We start from the raw sequence: 26,203 nt of genomic DNA, 5'->3' as shown, positions 1-26,203 counted from the left end.
GATTTTGGGTGCCTGGAGACACCTTAATATGGCCTAATTTTCAGAAGGCCAGTGCTCCACACTTTCTAAAAAGTAATCATCTTCAAAGCAAAGAGTGTTATTTCTAAGGTAGCCTGCATTACAATTTGCAGCCTGTCTGACTGCACTGAAAGTTATCAGGGAATACATCCATCAGTTTTAAAGCATTTTACTACTACTGACAAAATTATACGTATAGACAGAGTAATCAGAAGGCACATAGTATTTGTTTCTCTGATATGAGATCTTTCCTTTCCTGTAGATTACATAGTAAATTGCTCTTAAAAATCTTATTTCATGAATGCTAAGTAATTTGGCTCAAACTCTGCACCTCAAACCTGGTTAATCCCTTCATTAGGAAGGGAAGAAATGGAATGAAAATATTCATTTTTGTGTTCCTTTGTCCAACACAAACATAACAAAAGTGACAGTTCAGCCTACAAAGGATGGAGCATGGCCACATATTCACAGGCCTACATTGGAATATAATGCTTGAATAAGGGCAATGGGAAGCAAAACAAAAAAAAAGAGCAACAGCTCAAGTCTTAAAATCTAGGGCTTTTATACATTTTTGACAGCTAACTTCAGAGCAGTTTCAGAAAGAAACTAGCACATACTTTCAAGTACATTTCAAAATCATTCAAGCTACAAGGCTGAATTTTTGCTCACAGAGCCAGATCCCTGAATGATCCTGTGGAGGCACTTCCTTTAAAACTCCCAATATCACCTGCATTCCAAAAAGACATGGTTGTATCAAACTGAGAAAATGTAGCACCAGTGTTAGGGTGGAGAGGGGTACATCAAGTCTGAAGTTGATAGGAGAGGCCTTCAAGTAGAAGGAGAACTTGACATAATGCTGTAATCCCGTTTCAGTCTATATTGCACAGGACTCTGTTCCTTCTAGAGGTTTCTGCACGCTGCCCACCTATCACCAGCACTTTGGGCATGGATGTAAAAAAAGACCGTTTTAGTACAGAAAGAGAAAAAGGAACGGAGAGATTTCATTCAATTTCAGTCCAACTCTTTAGCCTACTGAACCAAGTCAAACGCACACTTATACAGCAGGCAGAAACTACCTTAGTTTGAGTTAAACCAGTAGTCCGGACCTGGATTAATGTTGGTAAATCCCTTTTACAAAAGGTGAATCATCTCAGAACAGAGGCATTTAAAACCTTGGTTTGGCCTGTGCTGCCTCTATGTGACATACATCTCAGTTGTGTCCCTCCTGATTTCCTTGTGGATAACAACTCTCACCACTTCTCTATAATCTCTATCACGTTATTCTCTTTTGTACCTTTTCAAGTGTTGCTATTATAGTTCTTGTAATAAGGCACCCAAAACTGTGCCCAATACATCAGACACTTTGTCAGTAGCATAGTGATCTGATGTTATTCCAGTGATTTAGTCCAACATTCTGTTTGCTTTGCTAACTGCTGACATTTTAACTGCTATAACAACCAGTCTTTTTACCTACATCTTGCACTATATGCCTATTTAAAACATTTAAAAACAAATTTTTTTAAGTCCTCTTGACAGTTTTTTCCATGCCAAATTATATAAGCCACTTGTGTGCCTAGCTCAGCACTTTTTCTTGTTGCTTTGGAACCATTCTTCCTCCTATTGGCATACTAACACTGTTGATATGTAAGTATGTACACCTTCTCATAAATCCTCTCTTAGATCATTATTGGCTACCACTCCCCAGGACTCATGCTATGCCATATATATTAACATTGGGCCAGATTCTGATAACTGCTCAAGGTGAACAGCACTACTCCACAAGCAGTCCCATTTACATCTCTATTTAAAAAGAGCCCAAAATGAAGAACAAATTACAGAGCCATGTGAATTGTATCACAGGAATACCACTAGTATAACTGATTAAGAACCAAGTGGCCTTAAGCTACCTTTGTGGACTGCTCCAGGCACCAATGAAGCCCTGGGATAAATTTCAACAGCTTCAGAGGCTGTTTAATGTATGGCAGACTCCCCACAGCTTTGCAGTCCAATCATTGATATCCCTGATCTGGTATTGGCTTGCCTGTATGATGGGATGTATGGGGAGGGGCACAGTAGAGCCATGTACACTAAACATATGCTGCTTCTGCCCCAGGGATCCCCCTAGGGGCCACTACAGACTCCACACACAATTGGGGCAGCATACAAGGAGCCAGAATCTTGTCAGGTGAATTTCAGTGCTCGTGAAAATGAAATGTCAGAGCACCGGGGTTAACTCTACGTGTGCAACTCGGGGTGCTTATCTGCAACACCAAGTTATTGGAATAAGTCCTCTTTTTAGCACACTTCCAAACTGCGTGTGGAATAGGGTAAAGAATGAGGTAACGTGAACAAATGTCATCTATACTTTACACTGAGACTACTAAAATCTTCTTTCACTTGTGACTACCTTGATAGAACCAAGGCTCTGAACTCAGCCCAGGATCTAAAGCCAGTAGATCCTGAACTTCCAAACTCTTTATGTATGTAACTATATTCACATATAAAATCCATGGAACTACTCACATGAGTGAAGCCATTCTCATGTGTAAGTGCTGCAATATCAATCCCTTAATTTCAGCAACCTATAGGAAACTGGGAATTTTTAAAAATACATATGAAACTGTAGGATGGGGTTTGTTCAGTGTGATTGGGTGCCAGGGAGGGGAGGGGGAGTAAGGTATTCTGTAATATTTGACAGTTTATTTTAGTACAGCAGTCAAGTATGTGTTGGGTATGATTTCTGGAAGAATAATTTTATTGCACACATCAAGCTTCTTTTCTCCATGCATGCAGTTTACCTGAGCAGATTTTTATGAGCTGCACCTCCTTCCTAAACAGTAACTGTCTGACAAGGTGTCTATTAATTCTCTGCTGTAACCCTTATGAAATCTGTATCTTCCACTGAAAAACTAAGCCAGTGTTAGTACTACCCTTTATGAAACTGATGACAAAATATTCCATTTATTATGTTAGGCATCAAAATTCACACCAATTAGTATGACTTTTCAGTGGACCATAGTTAGAAGGGATGTAGGAATGTATACGGCATATAGCCTATATTAGCATAAAAGATCATGAGAAAGCAAGAGATTAGAACTATACACAGAATGGTTCCTAAACCACTGGTGAAGAGGATACAATATTTAGTGGTGGGAAGACAAGCCCCACTGATTGGGCACCATGTGAACCTTCTATGTACTATACTTAATACACAGTAGAGCTGGTCAGAACTTGAAAAATATTTTGTTAATCAAAATAGGCTGTTTTCTCAAAGTCAAAACATTTCATGGAGACACTGATTTTGACTAAGTTTTCAATGGGGTTTCTTAGGTCCAGGATGGACTCTCCGGTCACTGCTAGAGAGACCTGAATTTAAACAACCACCATCACAACCACCACCACCAAAAACAAACCCCAACCCTGACTTTTGACACAATTCTGTTTCACAAAAACATTCAAGACGTTTCGTTTCCATCCCACAGCAGAATGAAAACAAGTTTCAAGGCCTTAAAAGCTGTCATGAAAAGGAAGTGTTGTTTTCCAACCAACTCTATTTCTATCACCACTTAGCTATGTGTTTTGCAAATGAGACTTTTAAAATCAGAGTTTGTAGCCCCTTTCAGATGTGTTGGTAAGTGAGTGTTGGATCTATGCCCTGTGATGAAGATTTCTTTAGGCCCTTTATTCATGAGATACGTTTATCCAGCGTTTTCCTTTCACCTTTATGTCCTTTCCTCCCTCTTGTTAACAAGCACAGACCACGAAAATGAAAATCAAGTTTAAAAGGAATCGTATGGACAGCTTAAATAAACTGATAACACTTTACATAGCCTTTTATCTTACCAGCTGAAAAGGGGCCAGATCAATCAGAAAATGCACTATTGTTGTAGTCAAGTTGCTAGCAGACAGTGCCCTCATAATGAAAGAGCCACAGGAACTGGAAATAATTTGAACCCACACTGACACTCCCAACAGAATAAAAGTACTGCAACGTCTCAAATGAGTTTGTCATGCTGAGAGGTCATCTATGCAGGTGAGTGTTGGGGCACACTGAATGGACAGTGATTAAAAGTTGCACGGCTGGTGCTTTTGATTTACCATTTCTGTAGACAAAGGAATTTCGTTTCTAGGGACAATAATGGATCATCATTAACAAGCACTAAATGTTTTAAAAAAAGTCTTTCACAATACAAGGAATTACAACAAAAGGGAACAATTATTTCCACACTATTGCTTGTGGTATTTCACTTCAAAATGCAGCTCACTGCAACATACTGACAAAGAGCAAAGATTTGTTCAGAAAACAGATCTTATTTCTTAGAAATGAAAACCTCACTCCCATGGGTAGCAAAAAAGATAGTAACAAGATCTATTGCCTCATCCAAAGCCTACTGAAGCCAATGGAAAGACTCTTAGGGTATATCTACACTGGAATAAAAAAACCTGCACAGCATGACTGTGTCTTGCCCAGGTCAGCTAATTCAGGCTCAATGCTAAAAATTGCTGCGTAGACATTTGTTCTGCGGCTGCAGCCCAGGCTGTAGGACCCTCTCTCCTCTCAGGTCCCAGAGCTCTGGCTGCAGCCCAAACCTCTACATAGCAATTTTACAGTCTTCAACCCAAGCCCAACTTAGCTGACTCAGGCCAGCCCCAGGTGTACCCTTACTGGCTTCAATGGGAGTTGAGTCAGGGCCCTAACATCATATTCTCTTCCCAATTAGTTTATTTTTCCTTTGTTAAGAAAGCAGTTCTGAAACTGTTTAGGGTTTCCTTAATAAGACTATTTAATATTTGGTTTAAAAAGACAGTATTCAAATTAATATTGGATCAATTCTGTAGCAGATCTACAAGCTCCAGAAATATTGTCAGCTGTTATTCCTTGTAATGAGAAGTCTTTAGTCTACCATCAAAATTGCCTTTTCCTTTCCCAGATATTCTTAGAAAACAAATCAGTTTCATAAAAAAAGAACTGTCCAATTGTACTAGGAGTGCCATAATCCAATATCTGATACAACTGCTCCTTCCTTTTCAAAACCATGATTTTAATTGGTCTGCTTTTCTTAAACTAGAGTGATAAAGATCCAGAAATTATGAAATTAAGACAGGAATTGCTGGGTAAAATTCTACCATCTGTTTTATGCAGGAAGTCAGACTAGATGATTACAAAGGTCGCTTCTGTCCTTAATCTGTAAATCTAGAAACCCCATGTACTGTTCTGTTTATTTTTTATAGTGCCCAAAAGTATAGTAGATGCATCACAGAAGACATACAAAGACGTGGTCTCTCCCCCAGAGGACCTATAATCTAAATACAAGATATGACATAATGACAAATAGTAGGGAAGGGATAGAATGAAGGGAAAAAGGCATATAACAATCATCTCACAAATACTTTATTTTTACATATGCACACCTTGATAGTTCTTCAAAGTCTATATGCATACAGAGAGATGTAAAGATTAACTAAAATAGCACTATTGGCTCACTTGTGTTTCTGATGACCCGCTGTTCCACACTGAGAACTGCCCCTTTAGCAGTATGAACTGAACACACCTAGGTATATCATGTCAATTGGTCACATACTTTTTACTGTCAAAAAACATTGTAAATCACAGACCTACAGAAGATACACAGAGAAGCAACAAAGTTTGTTTTAAGGTGCTAGCAGACAATCAAGATCATAAATTAATTTGATCAAGTTGTCCCCGCAACTAAAATACAAATTAACTAGAGCGATCCATGCAAATTATAGACAATCTAAAAAAACCCCCACAAGAATATCTTTTTTCAAGTCCACTCAAATAGTATTATTGGTGTAATGAAGAGGGAAAAGCAATAAAGAAACCATTACTGAATAATTAAGATATAGGTGTCTGTATATATAATAGAAAAAGAATGCCTACTCATGAATCTATGCAAACTGAGAATGCTACAGAGTTCAATGCGAACATAAGCATTCCCCAATCGTTTGAAGTATGTCAAGACAGGCTGATGCATTCAAGTCTTACCCTCCCCATGAAATTTGTGAGCTCAATGTGCAGGGTGAAAAAAGTTTCCATTTAACACTAAGACAAACACTTAAATTCCAGCACTGCATTTAAACACTCTTCTACACTGAGCATCTCTACAACTGGTGAGAGATCTCGTTTTGGAGCTGTTATCACAGCAACAGGTGAAATACAGATTATAGGTGGAGCTGGCAGCAATGTCTATAGAAAGGATTGCCTAAACACTTTTCATTATAGCCTGTTTTCAGTTACTTAGAGCTTTGCGCAACTTAAACGATTTAGGCTGAAATTTTCCATACTGAACATCTGCCTCATTCTAAAATTATTTTTTTTTGGTATTTTAGAAAGTTTCACGAAAAATTCTTTAGCCCTTTTTGAGAAAGAGGCTAAAGAAAACTCTTATTTTGCCCTGTTAAATAATCATTACAACCACTTCATTGATGGGACATTTTGGCATCAGGCATGAGAAAGGAGGGAGAGATGAAAGGAGTGTCCTCAATGTTGCTCCTGCAGGTGCCAAGGCAGCATGGTGGAAAAGAAAGCATCCTAACTCAAATGAAGAATGGGAAACACTATGGGCAGACAGTAGGGACATGCTAAAGGGCGTGTAGGAGAAGAATGAGACAAATAGAGGGGAAAACAAGGAAGAAGGGGAAACAGGGACAGAAGGGCTTATAGCCACTGGAGCACATACCCCTACAGGTCTCAAATAGAATCCAGGATTGTTAAGTCTCAAAATTCCTCTGCTTTCAACAAACATCTTTGAAACCCACTAGCAAAATGTATGTGCCATCCACCTCTAGTGGCTTGCCCACATAAAAGATAATAGCCTACCGCCACCATCACCAGTCACTCTGTTACCTCAATTGGTAGAAGTCTGTGCTGTGGCTTTAAAGCTTCCAAACTTGCTGGTGACTCATACAGAGATTTATACAGTTCCACATAATGGAATTAATTTTTGCTTAACTATCTTGTTTTTTAAAAAGGAACATTAAAAAGACTACAGTAAAAGAATGTTATGGCTGCACAGTCAGGCACTCAGAAGTCAGGAAGTGCCTGCATTAAAGTTGACTGTAAAGCCATAATTCACCTATGAAAACACATTATGACAATCTTTCATTATATGATCACACATTTTTTCCACATGACCCCTTGCCTCACTGAGGGCATACTTAGAAACTACCCATTCAATCAGATCAGGAGTTTTCAACCTGTGGTCTGCAGACCCACCCATGTCTAAAATTTCCAAAGGGGTCCGTACCTCCATTCAAAATTTTTTATGGGTCCACAAATAACAAAAAGGTTGAAAATCACTGAATTAGCACAATATATCCTGTGCACTGAATGAGGAAAAGGTCCCATGGAAGAAACAAGGAACAAAAGACCATCAGTGATACATATGTACAAGGGGCCAAGTTAAGTTTGCAGTGCTGTATATCCCTGACTCCTACAACCACTTTTGTGTAGTTAACATACCAATTGGCCATTTTGCATTTTACAAAGAACTCCAAAAAACTTCCTACAAATATTGTTGCCATGCTAGGTGGTATGGCTAGTTTCAAAGCACTGAATGGTATCTGCAATAAACTACTGCATCACAAGTAACAAATGTTGGCTAAAAGTTGGTCCTTGTCATTGATTAACAGCCTGGAGATAATAATGGCTGTCACTTTACTTTTTACTTGAGATGTTATTGCAGCTGTACAGCTGCAGTAAGAAGAAACAATAGGCAATAGTGGAACACTATCAATGAGATTTATAAAATATGAAACTTAGTACTGCATAGGACATTTGGCATAAAGTCCGCATGTTCTGAGGACACACATAATACAGATTCTGCAGCAGTATGAGTTTCTATTTGATTAATCTTAATTACTGATAAATTCTGCAGGGATTTTTCATTAAACAATCTCTAGCTATTGTATGATATGGCTATGAAGTACCCTAAAGTAACTGAATTGTCAGACTCTTTCTTCAAGCATTAGGTCTTTAGAACTAGTTCAACTCCTGCTATTATCACATTTCAATTACCCCCCCCCCCTTTTTTTTTATATAAGAAAACACAATTGTCTCAATTAGCAAAAAAACCAAACCAAAAAAAAAAAAAAAAATGGAACTAACCCTATAAAGTTTTTAATTACCACTATGTCCAGAGACAAAACTCACCTTGTAGTGAAATGTGCAATTCTACAGAAGGTATCTCCAATTTCACAAGTTCTATTTGTTCAAGAGATTTAGCTCTATTCTGACAGATACTGTATCGTAACCACTGCTACTTTTCTAGAATATTTTGTGCAAGACAACATTAAATAGTTCCTATTCAGTTTTCTTTCAACTGACTGTCCAGAACATATTCTTTATTAGAACGTCTTCAGACTTGGTTAGTATGGCACATAATTTTCACAATAAGTTTATTACATATTCATTTCCAGTACCAGTCTCATAATATTTATCTGATAAACAGAAATGGTTGAAAGATGTTTTTTGGTCTGCTGTGCCCTCAAGCAGTATTAGTAGTTCATTCAATCATTTACAAAATTCAAAGCTACATGAGAATTAGCCCAAGTTCAGTATCCTGCCTCTGATAGTTGCCCTGACCTTAGGATTTAAAATTAAATAAAAAATAAATGAAATGCATGTATACTCAATTGTAAAAATGCAGTAATATATGACTTTCTGGCCACTGTATTAGTTTAAACCCTGAAACATAAGATTTGATTAAACCTTTTCCTACCAAATACAATTATTAATTTACCTACTAGAGGTCATAAAAATATTCAACTTTCAGAAAAATATCTGCACCGTTTAAATATATGACCTCTGTTACCACAAGCGCATCTCTTAAACAGGCAGTGCACTCAGCCACATGTGCATGGGGAACCAACCTACTATTAGTGGTGTACAGATGCTCCATGGCAGTGGTTCTCAACCAGAGGTATGTGTACCCCGTGTGGGTATGCAGAGGTCTTCTAGGAGGTACAACAACTCATCTAGATATTTGCGTATTTTAACAGGCTACATAAAAAGCACTAGCGAAGTCAGTACAAAATAAAATTTCACGCAATGACTTGGTTATACTGCTCTATATACTAGTATACACTGAAACGGAAGTACAATATTTATATTCCAACAGATTTATTTTAAAAGGTAAAAATGAGAAAGTAAGTAATTTTTCAGTAATAGTATGCTGAGACACTTTTGTATTTTTATGTCTGATTTTTCTAAGGAAGTAGTTTTAAGTGAGGTGAAACTTGGGGGTACACAAGACAAATCAGACTCCTGAAAGGGGTACAGTAGTCTGGAAAGGTTGAGAGCCCCTGCTGTATAGTAACTACACTGTGTATCATCCATACCTAGGCCCATAGTGATGTGACCCATTCAGGGCCATGGTGGGGGTAAGATTTCTATACCGATACAACTATTAATTTAGCTGAGTGACACCCTGTTCTCATATTACGGAAATTTTTTTTTTTTTAAACATACAAAAAGTTTCCATAATCCTTTTAAGTCTCCTTAATGTACACTATTCAGCAAAGCATCTCCAACTGATTAATATGAATTAGCAAGATTCTATTGCTTCTTTTAATGTGATACTGACATTATTAAAGAATACTGTTCTTATACCTTCGTTACCAATTTAAAAATTTTTTGAAGAGCAACAGAATTGTTTGTTTTATGTAAAGACTGAGGAGACACTAACATTTGCTTAATATGTTGATTTTACAAATTTGTAAATAAAAAAGGAATATCCCACAGTGGCATGTGTCCCTTAATTAATAAACTTTTACTTAATAAGTAAGACTTTCACACACCTTAGAAGTCATTTAAGAAAGAATACATTGGTGGATAAAATTTTCAATACAATAAATATCATGAGATGGGGTGGGGGTGTTTATAGCCCTGCTCGTTGACAAGAAAAAAGTCTAATAGCACAATATAATGTCTACTAAACTGTGATCAGACCCCCAACCAGTTAATAATTCAACAGAAAATTAGAAATCCCACCCAACACTGATCTCTGATTTAATTGATGGAGCAAAGAACATATTTTTGTTAAATGCTTTGGAAAAAAGCAATCTTTGCAGCAAAACCTCTATCAGTACAATCTATAATTTATAGCTTGTCATTTTTATCACCTTGTAAACTGCCTCCAATTGAATAAAAAAGTCCATATATAGTTGAATGACAAACACTGAAGTGAAACTTAACACCACAGACAAAACAATTTAACTCACTTTCACTTAAAGACAAAATGATTTGAGTCTTTTTTCCTTCTTCTATTGTTAGATAACAATAGGTAATAAAAAGGGTAGCCCAACATTTGAACTTGCCATTGTTTACATGAAAACCAACAACAAGATGTGTGTGGGCTTTAAGATACACTCCTTAGAGTAAAGGCTACCCATTGTACCTCCCACTGACTTAAGTGAGAGTTTTCCCCAAGTAAAAGCTGCCATTATGAGTCTGAGGTGCAAGCCTTCGGTGCACTGTTCAGCATAAGAGAACAGGCAGAAGGCTTAAAGGCAGTCAATAAACAAGAATCTTGTGGTTTTGGGATATATGTTCTAGAGAGGCAACCTTCATAACTAAAAGACCAAGAGGCTGACAATACAGCAAAACAGTACACTATTATTATTTCTATATTACTGTAAACCCCAGGACCCCTCGTCACAGGGCAGGAATCCCTTGTGCTAGGCAGTGCAGAAACAGGAAAGATTTTTTTTGGGGGGGGGAGGGGGGGGGAGGAAGAGACAGTCCCTGCACCAATTTAAGTATAAGATAACATATTGATATATACAGACCAAGGGGGAAGTAACAAGGAAACAATGAGACAGTAGTAGACAGCAACACAGTACAATACAGTAAGAGAAATCAACTTGAGCTAAATCAATAAGACTCTCAGACCAAAATAAGAGTGTCCAAGACAGGGGTTGCACTAATTTAACTTAATCAGTTTCTAAGCCATTGTATTTAAATCTGTGTAATTCTCTCATGTGACAGGCCTTTAATAAAGCTTTTCACCATAACTAAAATACTTCACAATGAAAAAACCTTCTCCCCTCATTAAACCTTCTCCACCTCCCCAAAAAAAGAGAGAGACAACCCAACCTGAAGCAGTTACAAAACATTTATAAAAATGCATTAAATAAATACACTGACTAGTTTTTGAAGACTTTACTTTTATATGTGTATTCAAAATAGGTCTATACACAAGATGCCTTTCTGCTATGATATCCAAGATTTGGTAAACGGCGGAAAAAACTGGGTGAATAGAAATAGAGTAAACTGTTAATCCAGGGGTCTTACCTAGACGCATGGTTCTGGAACAAACTGATAAACTAAACAGTAATAAATCACCAGGACCAGATGGTATTCACCCAAGACTTCTAAAGGAACTCAAATGTGAAATTGCAGAACCACTAACTGTAGTCAGTAACCTATCATTTAAATCAGCTTCTGTACCAAATGACTGGAGGATAGCTAATATGATGCCAATTTTTCTCTAAAAAGGGCTCCAGAGGAAACCCCGGCAATAACAGGCCGGTAAGAATGACTTCAGTACCAGGAAAACTGGTTGACACTATAGTAAACAACAAAACCGTCAAACACAGATAAACATAATTTGTTGGGGAATAGTCAACATGGTTTTTGGGAAGGGAAATCATGCCTCACCAATCTACTAGAATTCTTTGAAAGGGTCAACAAACATGCGGACAAGGGGGATCCAGTGGATAGAGTGTACTTAGATTTTCAGACAGAGTTTGACAAGGTCCCTCACCAAATGCTTTTCAGCAAAGTAAGCTATCATGGGATAAGAGGGAAGGTGCTCTCATGTATTGGTAACTGGTTAAGAGATAGGAAACAGTCCTGTGCAACATATTCATAAATGATCTGGAAAAAGGGGTAAACAGTGAGGTGGCAAAATTTGAAGATGATACAAAACTACTCAAGATAATTAAGTCCCAGGCAGGCTGTGAAGAGACACAAAAGGTCTCTCAAAACTGGGTAACAAAATGGCAGATTAAATTCAATGTTGATAAATGCAAAGTAATGCACATTGGAAAACATAATCCCAACTATACATATAAGATGATGGCGTCTAAATGAGCTGTTACCACTCAAGAAAGAGATCTTGGAGTCATTGTGGATAGTTCTCTGAAAACATCCACTCAATTTGCAGCGGCAGTCAAAAGAGCAAACAGAATGTTGGGAATCATTAAGAAAGGAATAGATAAGACAGAAAATATCATATTGCCTCTATATAAATCAATGGTATGCCCACATCTTAAATACTGCATGCAAATGTGGTCGCTCCATCTCAAAAAAGATATTAGACTTGGAAAAGGTTCAGAAAAGGGCAACACAAATCATCAAGGGTATGGAACAGCTGCCATATGAGGAGAAATTAACAAGACTGGGACTTTTCAGCTTAGAAAAGAGACGACTACGGGGGGAGTTGACAGAGGTTTATAAAGTGGAGAAAGTAAATATGAAAGTGTTATTTACTCCTTCTCGTGACACAAGAACTAGGAGCCATCGAATTAAATTAATAGGCAGCAAGTTTAACATAAACAAAAGGAAGTATTTTTTTCCACACAATGCACAGTCAACCTGTGGAACTCCTTGCCAGAGGTTGTTGTGAAGACCAAGACTATAACAGGGCTCAAAAAAAGAACTAGATAAATTCATGGAGGATAGATCCATCAATGGCTATTAGCCAGGATGGGCAGGGATGGTGTGCCTAGCCTCTGTTTGCCAGAAGCTGGGAATGAGCGACAGGGGATAGATCACTTGATGATTACCTCTTCCATTCATTCCCTCTGGAGCACCTGGCATTGGCCACTGTCAGAAGACAGAATACTGGGCTAGATGGACCTTTGGTCTGACCCAGCATGGCCACTCTTATGTTAATCAAAAGTATTAGCCTCTCACTTCATTGAGGTAAAAAACTGCATGTGCCTTGTTTCCACTTGGATTTTAAATTGATATCTCACTGTAAAATACACCTTTTTTGGCTGTGAAGGCATAGCCTTTGAAGATTTCATGAGCAAACTCTACGCTGAGTAAAAGCACAGAGCATCTCCCTCTTCAACTGTTTTCACTAGTAAAAAAAGTGAATTTTCCATTGTAAAAGGAACACCTTTTTACTGGTGAAGACACAGCATGAGAGTATGTCTACACAGTTAACTCATACTCATTTAGACATATGCTAACTAGTTAATGTTGCCAGAAGGAGCATCAATAGCAGTGAAGCCAGGACAGCACAGGCTTCAGTGCAGGCTAGCTGTCTCAGTAACTAGTGCCAGGCATCCCTGGTAGGCTTACACTGTCTGCACTGAAGACTGTGCTGCTGCAGCTTCACTGCTATCGGGATGCCTGTTAGGGCTGGTCTACGCATAAAACACTGCAGTGCATCAGTGAAGACACTACCTTCATAGACGGGAGGGGTTCTCCCGTTGGCATAGGTAATCCACCTCCTCCCAGAGGCGGTAGCTAGGCCGATGAAAGAATTTTCCATCAACCTAGCACTGTCTACACTGGTGGTTCGGTCAGTTTAACTGTGTCACTCCCAGGTGTGCATTTTTCACACTCTGGAGTGACATGCAGTTATACTGACCTAATTTCCTAGTGTAGACCAGGCCCCTAAACTAAAGATATCTTGAGTACGCCTACTCATGCTGCAGTCACACCTCTGATTGCTGTGTTGACACCACAGAAAAGCTTTGGGAAGCAGCCACACTGGCCTTTACAAACACATAGTTCACCCTCAGTTAACAGGCCATCAATTATCTCCAAGTAGAAGAGTACACGCAAACCTTATGGGCCAGGAGGTAAACCATGACCGCCACAGTACCAGTTTGGGATAAAGGGTTTCTCCTCACAGCAAGGCGATAAGGGTTGAGAGAGGGTGATCTTCACGTCTAGGAAACCTCCTCGGATGCTCTCCCTGTCACAACAGTAACTGGGGTGAGTGAACGCATCTGCTCACCCCCCAACCAAACAACAAATGGAGGGACACACAGCTTTCCACAGTCTGAGCCGCCTCTCCAGCGGCACGTGTGCGGGGGAAGCACCGCATACCGCACACCTCCCTCCCCGTCTCCAGCAAGGCCGGGGAAGGGGGGCGGGAAAGCGCCTGTTCGGCCCCCGGGGCCGGCTGGAACGTTGGTGTGTGAGCGTTCCATCCAGGCGCTCAGGTAGCCCCTCCCCGCCGCTGCCGTCCCCCGGCCCCGCCCCGCAAGGAGGCTGGAGGAGGGGGCTGTGGCCGGCGTGGGGCTGGGAAGAGGAAGCGGGGAAACGCTCCCAGGCGGCAGCAGCGGCGGGCGGGGTCACGAACTCTGACCTTTCACAGGGGCACGGCACAAAACCCAAACAAACCCCCCCCAGTAACAAATAATACTAACCCGAGCGCGCGCCCCCCCTCCACCCTTCCCTCCGCCCTCTCGGGGCCGTCGCCCAGCATCGCTGCCTAACAGGCCCGGTTGGACCCGGGTCACCGTCGGGGCACGTTTGGCGCCAAAACCGGAGGTAAATGGTTTTTTCCTAAATTAAAATACCCCGCGCCGGCTGATGTTAACGGGGCCGGGCGGCGGGATCGTGGCCAGGCCAGGCGGCCCCTGGGGAAAAGAGCACGCTCGGTTTAAGCGGCGGGGGCCCGGCTCTGCGAGCACCCTTGTTCCGATTCCGGGTGTCGGTGGTAGCTGGGAGCCGGCCCTGCCTAGGTCGGGGTGGGCTCACAGGTGGCTCCCTGAAAGGGTCTCGGGGAGCCGCCGGGCCGATCGAGCCGGAGTCCGCTCCGGAGCCGCTCAGCGGAGTCGGGCCCGCCTAGGTTCCGAGCCGGTCTGGCGTTCGTGCGCGCAACTTGCTGTCCGGGCGGGCTGGGTGGCTGCGGGTGAAGGGGTCCGGCCACCCTGTAGAGAAACCCTGGCCACACACAAGGAAGATGGAGTCTGAGCGGGCGGAGGCGGCGGCTTGAACCCGACCCTTTTACCTTTGCCACCGGGAGGGCGGAGGGGAGGGGGCGGTGGGTACTTTGCATACGGGGCCGGGACCGCCGCCATCTTACCGGCCGCTCCCCCACAGCCGCGGCCGGGCCCTTCAGAGATCGACAGAGCGCACACCGGAGGGGAGGGGGGGTCTAATGGCGGCGGCTCTGCCTGGGACTTGGCCGTCAGCCAGCACCGCCATCTTGTGTTTTTCCGCGTCCCTCGAGTGTTTTTCCTCTGAGGTGGGAGGCGGGCCAAGTGGTCTAATTGGCACACCCGTTCGCCAATCCGCTCTTTGGGGCTGGGCATTTTTGCCTCTAAAATGAGCCGATTGGTTGGCACAGGACGCGGGAAAGGGAGGCGTGGTTTCCTTGCGCGCAGGGCGAAGGCGCGCTCGGGGCGAGTCAAGGGAGGCGGCGTGGGAAGGGCTGGGAGCGCGGCGCCCAGCGTTGGCCTAGGGGGCGCGCGAGTGTCGCGACCAACGGGAAGAGAGCAGCGGTCTGGTCCTCCCTTACGAGTATGCCCCTTCCCTGGGTCCTGCACTGCCCGGTCTTTCCTTCCTGTCCTAAGTAGCGAAGTACCGGGCTGCTGGAGTAACTGTGTTCCACTACAGGCTGTCAGCCTCCACTCCGTGGCCTAACTGCGGAGAACCGTGATGGTCTGTCCTCCTGGCTACTTTGTGTCCTGAGTGTCTGGTTTGAAGCACTCAGGTTTCTTGGGACCTCCAGGTGTAGATCCCAGCACTGTTGGACTAAGTGTCCTTCCTCCCTGAAATGACACAGCTTCGCTTCCACCCAGTGGAATACATGGCGTATTTCGCCTCAGCGCTTGGAGTTTGAGTTTGTGACTGCTTTCTTCTGAGATTGAAGATTTGTGGATTTTTGGTAGAACAAATTTTACCCTAGGTTCTTGGCCAACCCTGTGTCCTTTGCTGCATGACGAGTTGGCTGCTTCTTCCACCTCTGTTGAGACTGCATTAGAGTGATGTTGTACTTAAGTATTTTGCAAAGCACATGTGGATCTGTCACAATGAAGTGTGTCATACAACTGTTGGTTGACTATGAAGATAGAAGGGGTAGGGAATGAGCTCCTATTCGTTCAGTATACACGCTTCTTGATTACTTGTTTTATTTAGCTGTTAGAATTTTTATAAAATACAAAAGGCACCAGGAATCTACACTATATGATTTTAAAAAAACTAGTGGGTGAGATTGCATCCCATGAAACACAAGCCCAGGGGGCCTTGAAGAGAATTTGTTGCTGAATAGGGTATCTGGTATTCAGGTCTTCTTTCATCTTTGTTACAGAACTGAAAAAATGTGATGAGCACATATTAATATCTTTTTCTCCTGAGCTAAAGATATTAAATGTCCTGGTGGAAATGGTTTGTAAGCTTATATGTACAAGTTGAGCATCCTGGGAAAAAAATGGAGAACTAGAAGACAATTCTGAGAAATACAAATACTGTACGGTTTTAACAGAAAACCGGTCTTATTTTTGGCTTTGTTTTGTGTTATGTCAAGTATTCTGTCATATTAACATATGCAAAGTCATTATTTGCATGTGCAACTGACCACATTATGGTTCTTATTTTCCAAAGCTAATGTATTTTGACATTTACGTCTTTCAACAATGACATTTATTAATTTGGTAGCATTTATGCCATAAGGACTTTTTTCTTTGTGTTGAATAAATGCATTTTTCTGGTAGAGTTTTGATACAGGTGGTCACATTTTTGGTGTAAATGTGCAAATTATTTTAAATATGACTAGCTGGTTCCCAGTAAAATAATACAGCACAATGTAGGGAGATGAGGAATTATTATCCCATTTAACAAGTGCTGCTGATACAGTGCCTCCAAATATATTGTGGAAATTTTAGTGTATGGTAGCAGAATCCACATGACAATTTAGGGTGTGGCAGGTTAGTGTACTGTAGATTTACACCCGTGCTTGCAAGCACATGTCTTCGTGTAGACGGGTCCTAAGTGTGGGTTCCAGAAGTGGACTTAATGATGTTAAATAATTTATCCAAAGTCACACAGTGCCAGAGCCAGGATTATGACTCAGGAGTCCCTGGTGTTCACATGCATGTTCAGTTTACTAGATAATGCTGCCTAGTTTAAAAATACCGTTTTCCAACTGCACATAATCTACAGATGTTTTTTAAAGGAAAGCTACAGCAAAATTGACATTCAAAAATCAATTATTTCTGAAAATCTGCAACTTTTCAGTAACTAGGTAACCACACATTCACGTATTCATGACTAGATGCAAGTACCATGCGTATGACTGTGTAAATACTTAGCTAGCTATGTGTGTTCACAAGTCAGGCATTGGTACTCATGCATTTGATAGACAGCCATATGCATGCATACAAATTGTTATGTAAATATTCACCGAGCCATGCACATACATGAGTCCGGGATTTGTACTCATGTACTTGCTAGACTCCCATTTATGTATATGCAAATGATCACATACCTATAGTCTAGTGGTAGGTCTCTGAACTTGATCTCAGCAGATCTGGTTTCTATTCTTAGCTCTGCCATTGGCCTGCAGGGTGACCTTGGGCAAGTCACTTCACCTCTTGCCCTGTGCCTCTGTTTCCCCATCTGTAAAATGGGGTTAATGATACCATCTTTGTTTTGAGCTCACTGATGAGAAGCTCTATATAAAAACTAGATATTATTTATTTATTACTATTACCGAAACTCAGTGCCTGCCAGAAAATGACAACATCTTCAGTGTGCTGGCAAATCAGGTGGATCTTAAATCCTCTTTTGGTGTGACATTTTCTTTGATGGAAGACCCTGACCCATATATTTATTTTCTTAACTTCTTTTTTTCTGACAAACCTTTAAAGTTTCTCTTTATAAAAGAGTGTATGATAGATAGTTGTTCAGATTGATTTAAAAGGATTGTAAGCTGTGGTCAACCTAATACAGTGAAACATTAATAAATGTTCTGTTCAAGTCAGAAGATTTCCCTAAATTAATGTTTTGAAAACAAATATCAGAACTAATACCTTTTTAATACTTTTGTTTGAGTTAACTGTATCAAATGCTGCTAGACACTGTGCATATGTCAGCAGCAGATTTTCAATGGAATATCAAGCGGTAGCATGTGTGTCGTACCAACCTAGTGGAACATGTTTCCAGATGTACTTAATTGTACAGATCAGCCTAAACAAAACCTTGGATCTAAACTCTATCTCCATAATTCTGAGATGCAATCTCAATCCCAGATGTAAATCTGAATTTTTGGATTTGAAATCTGAATTTAAATTTTCCCCTAGTTTTGGAATGTGTAAATCTAGTGTTCGGATTCTGTCCATTTTAGAGAAGGATTTGAGCTGGAAACTCTTAGCCAAATCTGGTGTTTAGATACAGGGCTTGGGGTTAAGCCTCTCTCTACTTAATATTTGATATGGAAGGAGTACATATAAACATGGATTTTAAATGTTCTTAGAAAAATCATATCATGTCCTTGCAAGTTAAGATAAAGATGAACAAAACTGCAATCTTCAACTAACATATAGATCCAGGGTGGTCAAAATAAAGATTATAGGATAATAAACAAAAGCCTGCATAGAGATTGACTGTATTTAATATTATTATGTATTAACAATTGCTTGAATTTTTCCATTTATTTATAGAAGTCAGTATCAGCAAGCAGAATTTTTAAATTTGATCTCATTTAGTATTATCTAAGACAGTTGTCACAGTCCAACAATTTTATATACTATCCAATGGATTGTGCTGTCTTTTCTAATTCAAAAGAAACCATAACCAGTGGTGTAGTTCGCTTCTACTCAACATTCAAATTGAGAAGTTAAGTTGCTCAGTATTGAAAACTAATAAATCAGTGTAATCCACACTACATTCAGTGATTCCAAACATGTTTTAAGATGTTCTGTATCTATTGTAATGAGATAATATTTTGATGCCTGTCCCATCTTTCTACTGATGACGGTATGATAAGTGGAACAGGAAAAAGAGGGTCAGGCTTCAGGAGGCCTTAGTCTGGCATGACACCAGGTGTTCATGGATCCAAGTCAGGCCCAGGCTGATTGCACATAGAACTCCAGAGCTTCATTACATAACACTGGCCGCTCATCATACTGACTAAAGTTCTCTTTTCTGTAACTCTACATGCATGCCTGCCAATGCATGCAGGCATTGCTAATGAAACAATAACAATATAAACACCTGAGAAAGTATGATATTCCAAGGAAGTGAAGAAGGATGGTACGAAGGAGAAAATATGTTTGCTTTTTTTTTTTTTTTTTAAGATTATTTGCATTCAAAAGCTGTGGTTGCCATCAAGACAGATTTTCCTTCTTTCTTCTTTTTGGAGAATGTGTGCTAACATTATGTCTGTCAATCAGCAATGGTTTTAATCAGAGGAATCTAATTTGACTAGCTAGCCACTTATATTTCTTGGAGTAAGCACTTTCTCTTATCAGTATTCATCTTCCCTAGTGTAATAGTTTGCTTATCATCTCATTGCTTCAGTTGCGGCCCCATTTTCTCTCCCTTGTTAGAAAAATAGTTTAGCCCCCTGGCTAAGCCAAAAATACTTCACCCCTTCAGGATAATAAAAGTCCAAAACCTTCATCTAGACTCTTCCTTGGATCACAATCTTCCATGAATCTATCAGTCTTCTCCCCTCTCAAAGAATAACAACACTTCACCCAATCTTTCTCTGAGTCTGAGCCCTCCTTCAGTGTCACCTCCTTTTTCAAAAATCCATCCCACGCTTTCCCAGGTCCTTCAACTGGAGACTCTAGTCTCTATCTCCCTCTCTCAGAAGGGAGATTCACATTCTCTCCCTATTTGCTCCCTGTTCTGAGGAAAGGATTGCTTATACCTCATAACACTCCTTTCTGATATTCCTTGCTGCAAGGCCTACTACTGCCATCGGCCTTGGAAATTACATCCCTTCCTCCCTCCCCCAAAATTCCCCTGCTTGGGCTGAAACTGGGAACAGGGCCCAATTTTTTAAAAGGGCTCCAGTAATTACAGGCCAGTAAGCCCAATTTCAGTGCTAGGCAAATTGGTTGAAACTCTAACAAAGAACAGAGTTATCAGATACATAGATGAACATAATTTATTGGGGAAGAGTCAGCACAGCTTTTGTAAAAGGATATCATGCATCACCAATCTATTAGAATTATTTGAAGGGGTCAACAAACATGTGGACAAGGGTTATCCCATGGATATAGTATATTTGGACTTTCAGAAAGCTCTTTTGACAAGGTCCCTCATCAAAGACTCTTGCTCAAAGTAGGCAGTCATGGGGTAAGAGGGAAGGTCTTCTCATGGATCCATAATTGGTTAAAGGATGGGAAACAAAAGGTAGGAATAAATGGTTAGTTTTCACAGTGGAGAGAGGTAAATAGCAGGGTTCCCCAAGGAGCTGTACTGGGATCAGTGTTGTTCAACATATTGATAGATGATCTGGAAAAATGGGTGAACAGTGAGGTGATGAAATTTGCACATGATACAAAATTACTCAAGATAGTTGAGTCCAACTTGAGTGTGAAGAGTTACAAAGGGATCTCACAAAACTGCATGACTGGACAAGAAAATTGCAGATGAAATTCAATGTTAAATGCAAAGTAATGCACACTGGAAAACATAATCCCAACTATACATACAAAATGAGGGGGCCTAAATTAGCTATTACCACTGAAGAAAGAGGTCTTGGAGTCGTCATAGTTCTCTGAAAACATCTGCTCAATGTGAAGCAACAGGCAAAAAAAGCAGAAACGGTATTAGAAAGGGATATCCAGAAAAAACTTCTTTTTTCGCAGACCACTTGAAAATTGCTGAGGGTCTCGGCGGACCACTTAATGATCTTTCCAAATGTTGTTTGTACCGTTAGCTAACTATTGTAAAGCGCTTTGGATAAAAGCACTACATAAAAAAAACTTAATAATAAACGTTTTTGTTCTACAAATAAAAGCACACAACTCATATATTAGTATCAGTAGTCTTATCTTTCTAATGCAATGGATATGTCCTCTCTCCCCTGCTGTGGCAGCCCCCAAACTGGGGCTGGGAAGGAGGGGGGTCTCTCTCTCTCTTCCCCACCTCAGGAGCCCCCGAGCTGGGGCTGGGAAGGCAGGGGGTCTCTCCCCCACCACAGCAGCCACAGAGCTGAGGCTGGGAAGGAGGGCTGTCTCTCCCCAGCAGCCGCAGCCCTGGAGCTGAGGAAAGTCACCACTTTCTCTGGCCTCCGCAGCCCTGCACATCTCAAATTCCCCCCACCCCCTCGTCTCACCCCACTTCCCCCTCCCACCTACTCACTATTCTTCCCAAGGCCACTACCCCACCTTACATGTGTGTCTTCTCCAGGGTACAGGCACCTAATTTGTGGAGCCATGTCTGCACACATCTTAGAGGGAACTATCTGCAGATCACCTGAATGGAGCTTACAGAACACTGGTGGTCCACAGACCACAGTTTGAGAACCTCTGGGATAGATAATAAGAAAGAAAATATCATAATGCCATTATATAAATCCATGGTTATGGATATGGTTATATCTTGAATACTGCATGCAGTTCTGGTCACCCCCTCTCAAAAAAAGTATATTAAAATTGGAAAGAGTACAGAGAAGGACAACAAAAATGATTAGGGAGTATGGAACAGGTTCCATATGAGGAGAGATTAAAAAGACTGGAACTGTTCAGCTTAGAAAAGAGATGACTAAAGCGGGATATAATAGAGGTCTATTAAATCACAAATAGTGTGGAGAATGTGAGTAAGGAATAAGTGAATTCTGATATATTTTTTTTGAGCTGGGATGACCAGAACTGCATGCAGTATTCATGTTATGGGTGTACCATGGATTTATATAGTGGCTTTATGATATTTATTGTACAGTGCATAGCATAATGGGGCCCAACCTGTGTTAGGCTTTTTAGCACTACTGCAATATAAATAATATACAACACTGTGGGGGTGAATTCAAAAATTCACAGGAACAGGAGAAGGTGGACCCCAAATCCTAAAATGTAAAGAGTTAATTCTTGATGAGCAGGACTTCAGCTGTGCAGTTTCATTTAATGCTTAACAGGAGATGCACAGATAAAGCTCTGAACACTGAAATGACTATACTCCTACAAATCACTGGTAAAGAGGAGGAGACCATTTAAAGATGAACTGTGAAATCATGGCCCCACTGAAGTCAGTTGCAAAGCTCCCATAGACTTTAATGAGTCCACAGTTTCACTTGGAATGTGTTGAAAAGGACAAACTTTATTCAGCTGTTTCAGCTAATCATTGATAGACACTGCTCACCAGCGTTTAACAATGGCTAGCCAAAACGGTGCTGAACATAATTTGTTGTTTTCTAAGCTTACTGCTGCACAATATTCAGCTGCTACTGTTGCAAACAACTGTCATCTATTTCATAGTATCAGCAGGTCCCAGTGCCCTCATGCAATCAACACATTTTCCTTTGGCTACTAGACTTTTTCATACACTGTAAATACAGTATTAAAATAACCAGTTATAATTTGGTATGTTTAAGAGGTCTGTTTCTCTTTTCATCAGAAAGTTATTTAAATCCCTGCCCCAATCCCGCCATCTATTTACATCATAACATTGTATGCCTATCATATTAGCAAGCTCCACTGGTATATAATTCAGCATTTTATTTAACAACCTAACTCATAATAATGCTACAATAAAATGATGCAGCAACAATTTATAATTCATAATGTAAATACAGACATGCAGTTACAATAAGTTCTAGTGGTATCTTCTGTTGGGATAGTAATTGACTTGTTACCACTTTTCCACGTAGAGTCTGGCATCTAGTTTGAGGAATTAAACTGATATAATAACCAGGAAGAGTCCACTGAAATTAAGGTCATGACTTTCTCTAAAAATGACTTAAGATGAAAAATCAGAAATGTTTACTTTCACATTCCTAGCTTCCATGCTCTACCAGGGATTTTTACTACTCCTAATCAATTTCATGCTTGACTAAGATGTGCAGTGATTGTCTGTGAAGACATGGTACAAAATATTACTGGAAAACTGGAACATTTTTCTTCCTCCTTAAATATTCATTTGCCATTCCTCCAATTTCTTCAGAATCGATGTGCAAAGCTTTAAAGCTCAAGGTGAATATTTTGACCTTTTGAATGGTTATTTAGGTTAGGGTTCGCAACCATTTTAGTAGCAAATTGGGACTAAAAATGATTACAGACAAGTAGAGAGTCTGTTTAATATGGCTATTGCAAGAAAGAGAGGAGTTGATTATCTTAGCATTATCAAGCACTACATTTTGCCAGAACATTGGCCAATGGCCATCATTGGCTTTTGCTGATACTTAACTTTCTAGGGCTGATCATGCAAAGTTTTTAGTATAATCATTTTAAAATAGATTATTTCAGCTGTTAAGTTTTCAGAGAGGGCACAAAAGACTTCTTAATTGAAAATAGGAATGGAGAAACGAAACCATATTAAGGACCATAGTTTTAAATTTTTCTGGACGTGCTTGTCTTCTGGTGATTAATCCCTTTTTGTTTTACATCTTGTTTTTATTTGTGAGTTTGTCACAGAATTAACTTGCAGTTACATTCACCAGAGTTTCCTTCTCACAGTTATAATGGTATCATAGTATCATTGTAAAATATAACATAGAAGTTAAAGATTGAAAAGATACATTAGATATTCTAGGCCATTTCCCTGCCAATGCAGGATTATGACAAAAACACAGGTGATAATGGTAGTCTGGCAAAAGAGTTCAATAAGAATGTGCTCAAATACCTTCCTCTGGTAGCCACCTCCTTGCCCAGCACAGCAAGACATAGAGGCTTTTCATTTAAGTGTATTTTTTTCTTCACCTCACAAACTAGGAATTAATTAAAGCTTTTTTAAGAACTGTGAATTCCACAAATTGGACCAATAGTTGAAGTTCAAATTTGCCCTATCTCATTTTCAAAATAGAGATCTCTTAATTTCCAGTTTTTAAATGGTGGAGTACAAATATTTTATAAAATTAAAATTATAAAAGTAAAATTATATTTTTTGCTTATAATTTTAGAATATCTGTGTCTTGAAAACAGTATTCCCATATTTGCAGTGAATATGTGCACTGCTTTCTTATTTGTCAGATGTATTTGGCAGTGGTGTAAATTCATATAAAGCTGCACCACAGATTTAATTTTAATTAATAACAGTGACAAAAAGTCTCATTTTCTTTGCCTGATGGAAGTTGCTGGCATCTTTCCAAACAGGTTCTCTAATGATCTTGCTTCACCATGGCAACCAATATGGAGGTGCTGGCTCAGCAGATAGTGGAGACACAGCAGGTGGCTGAGGTGAGTGGCAGATGATACTACAGTAGCTGGCATACTTGATTTTGAAAGGAAAAATATATCAGTGTTTTCCGTTGTTTACAACTGATCAGAAATGAAGCAGAAGGTAATTATAGAACAGCAATTATTTTACATGAGAACATGTAAGAAATGTAGCCAATATTTGTTTCAGTCACCTTACTTCATTCTAGTGGATTCCATATTAGATGTGTAAAACAAGAAAATTCACCCGTGACCTACATGGAAATTTGGTTCTTTTGCCTATTTATAATTCTCATAATTTGAAATAAAAGATATGAGAAAACCAATGTGTTTAAGTGACATAGTTTAATAAATAAGGGTTTCTACTCTTTAGTTGATATGCCATTTAAATCTTGAACAATGTTTCAAGTACCATGTATACTACTATAGTGAATATGGTGAACATGCAGTAGAGAGAATCTTGTGAATCATAGTTTGGATTTTTGTCCCAAGTATACATGTATAAAAGCACAAAAACAGTTTTAAGATAACATTAATTAATGGCCTTACTTATGTTTGCCATAACTTGGACAGCTGAAGGCTAAAATGTCTAAATCAGCTTCTCAGCACTGAAAATGCACTTTATCATGGAAATAGAAGATAACCTACATATTTATTTTAGTTTGCTAATTTTAATCAGGTCCTTAACTGTATAGGGTTTGTGGGTTTTTTGCTTGGCGTAATATTCTTGAGAGTTACTACAGCCTATCATATAATTACATAATTAAGGGATTGTAGATTATCTGTACTCAGTAGTCCGTGACATCTCCATAGTCAAGGCCATGTTAGAGATTTTAGTTTATAGATCTCTGACCCAGTGAACTGTAATTACACCTTGAAGATACTCAGTTTGGTGGGCTAATGTGAGAGCTGCATATCTGAGGTAAATCCACTGGCAAAAATACTTTCAGAAAAGGATTTGCAAATGCATTTTTATATCCAATAACTTTGTTCTACAAAGAAATATTAATTTGTTCTTTTAAAAATATATTTTATGGCAACAGTGATTAAGTCAAAATCTGGACTAAGGGCTACAAAGTACAGTCGAATCACTTTTAAGGACTGTTTAAAGAACAAACTAAAATTTCACCTTAGAAACTGACAAATAGAATTTTTTTTTGTTTTATTTTGCTCTTTCAGGTGTTTGTATAGCAAGTTTCAGCCCAGAATTAATTTTTACAAACTAGTCCTAGAAGAGCCCCCAAAAAAGAATTTGTAATGGAAAGACAGGCAAACACTTAACTATTTTGATATGAATGGTGATGCTATAATCACATCTAAGGCACATAAAATATGTGACATTTGTAATTCCTCGTGCAGGAAATGCACCGTGGTAACATAATGTGATGGTTGTATCTTGCCACTGGAGAGCTCGGTCCTTCCCAAGAGCATGTGAAGCTCTGTGATTTCTTCCTGGCCGGTGGGTAACTAGGGCTTCCTCTCTTTACACTATTCAATCCCTCCTTAAATTATATGCTTGTCTAATGCATAACACCATGATATTTTTGTTCATGGAAAAATATTTATAAAAAAACAGCATGGTCACAACATCTGTTAATTCTTAAATAGACAATGTTGCTTTTAAATCTTGAGCCATCTTTGTTATAAATGATTGGCTTACTGCTATGTGTCCTTCTCAGTCAGATACATTTTTAGTCCAGTTTAATAAATGACTAATCTTTTTGAAATATATTAGATCTGTGTATTTGTATTCATAGTAGTTTCTTGGCAAGAAGGGAAATGATTAATTGGTTTGGGGTAGTGTAAAAATTTGGCATTGGCCTTAAAAAATGAGAGGTTTCTTCATAAGCCAGATATTTCATCAAGGAAA

The 26,203-nt window shown here is 39.7% G+C and overlaps 1 protein-coding gene across 5 annotated transcripts in view; it reads left to right on the top strand.

The window, feature by feature from the left end:
• The first annotated feature begins 14,254 nt into the window (after positions 1-14,254).
• The window catches only part of NR2C2 (nuclear receptor subfamily 2 group C member 2), a 72,169-nt gene continuing 60,220 nt past the window's right edge, over positions 14,255-26,203 (top strand). For 3 of the 5 annotated variants that reach the window (XM_037903653.2, XM_037903648.2, XM_037903654.2), the window contains exons 1-2: positions 14,255-14,554; positions 24,271-24,354. In XM_037903653.2, the coding sequence (XP_037759581.1) occupies positions 24,295-24,354 (60 nt within the window). In that variant the 5' untranslated portion in view covers positions 14,255-14,554; positions 24,271-24,294. Of the gene's footprint in view, positions 14,555-24,270; positions 24,355-25,692; positions 25,793-26,203 lie in introns of all 5 variants that reach the window. The other 2 variants (XM_037903650.2, XM_037903651.2) reach the window with 2 other exon arrangements.

The sequence above is a fragment of the Chelonia mydas genome, chromosome 7 (assembly GCF_015237465.2).
Source record: "Chelonia mydas isolate rCheMyd1 chromosome 7, rCheMyd1.pri.v2, whole genome shotgun sequence".
NCBI classification, from domain to species: Eukaryota; Metazoa; Chordata; order Testudines; family Cheloniidae; genus Chelonia; species Chelonia mydas.
Note: the sequence above shows the minus strand (reverse complement) of the source record. Positions and strands in the feature narration are given on the sequence as shown.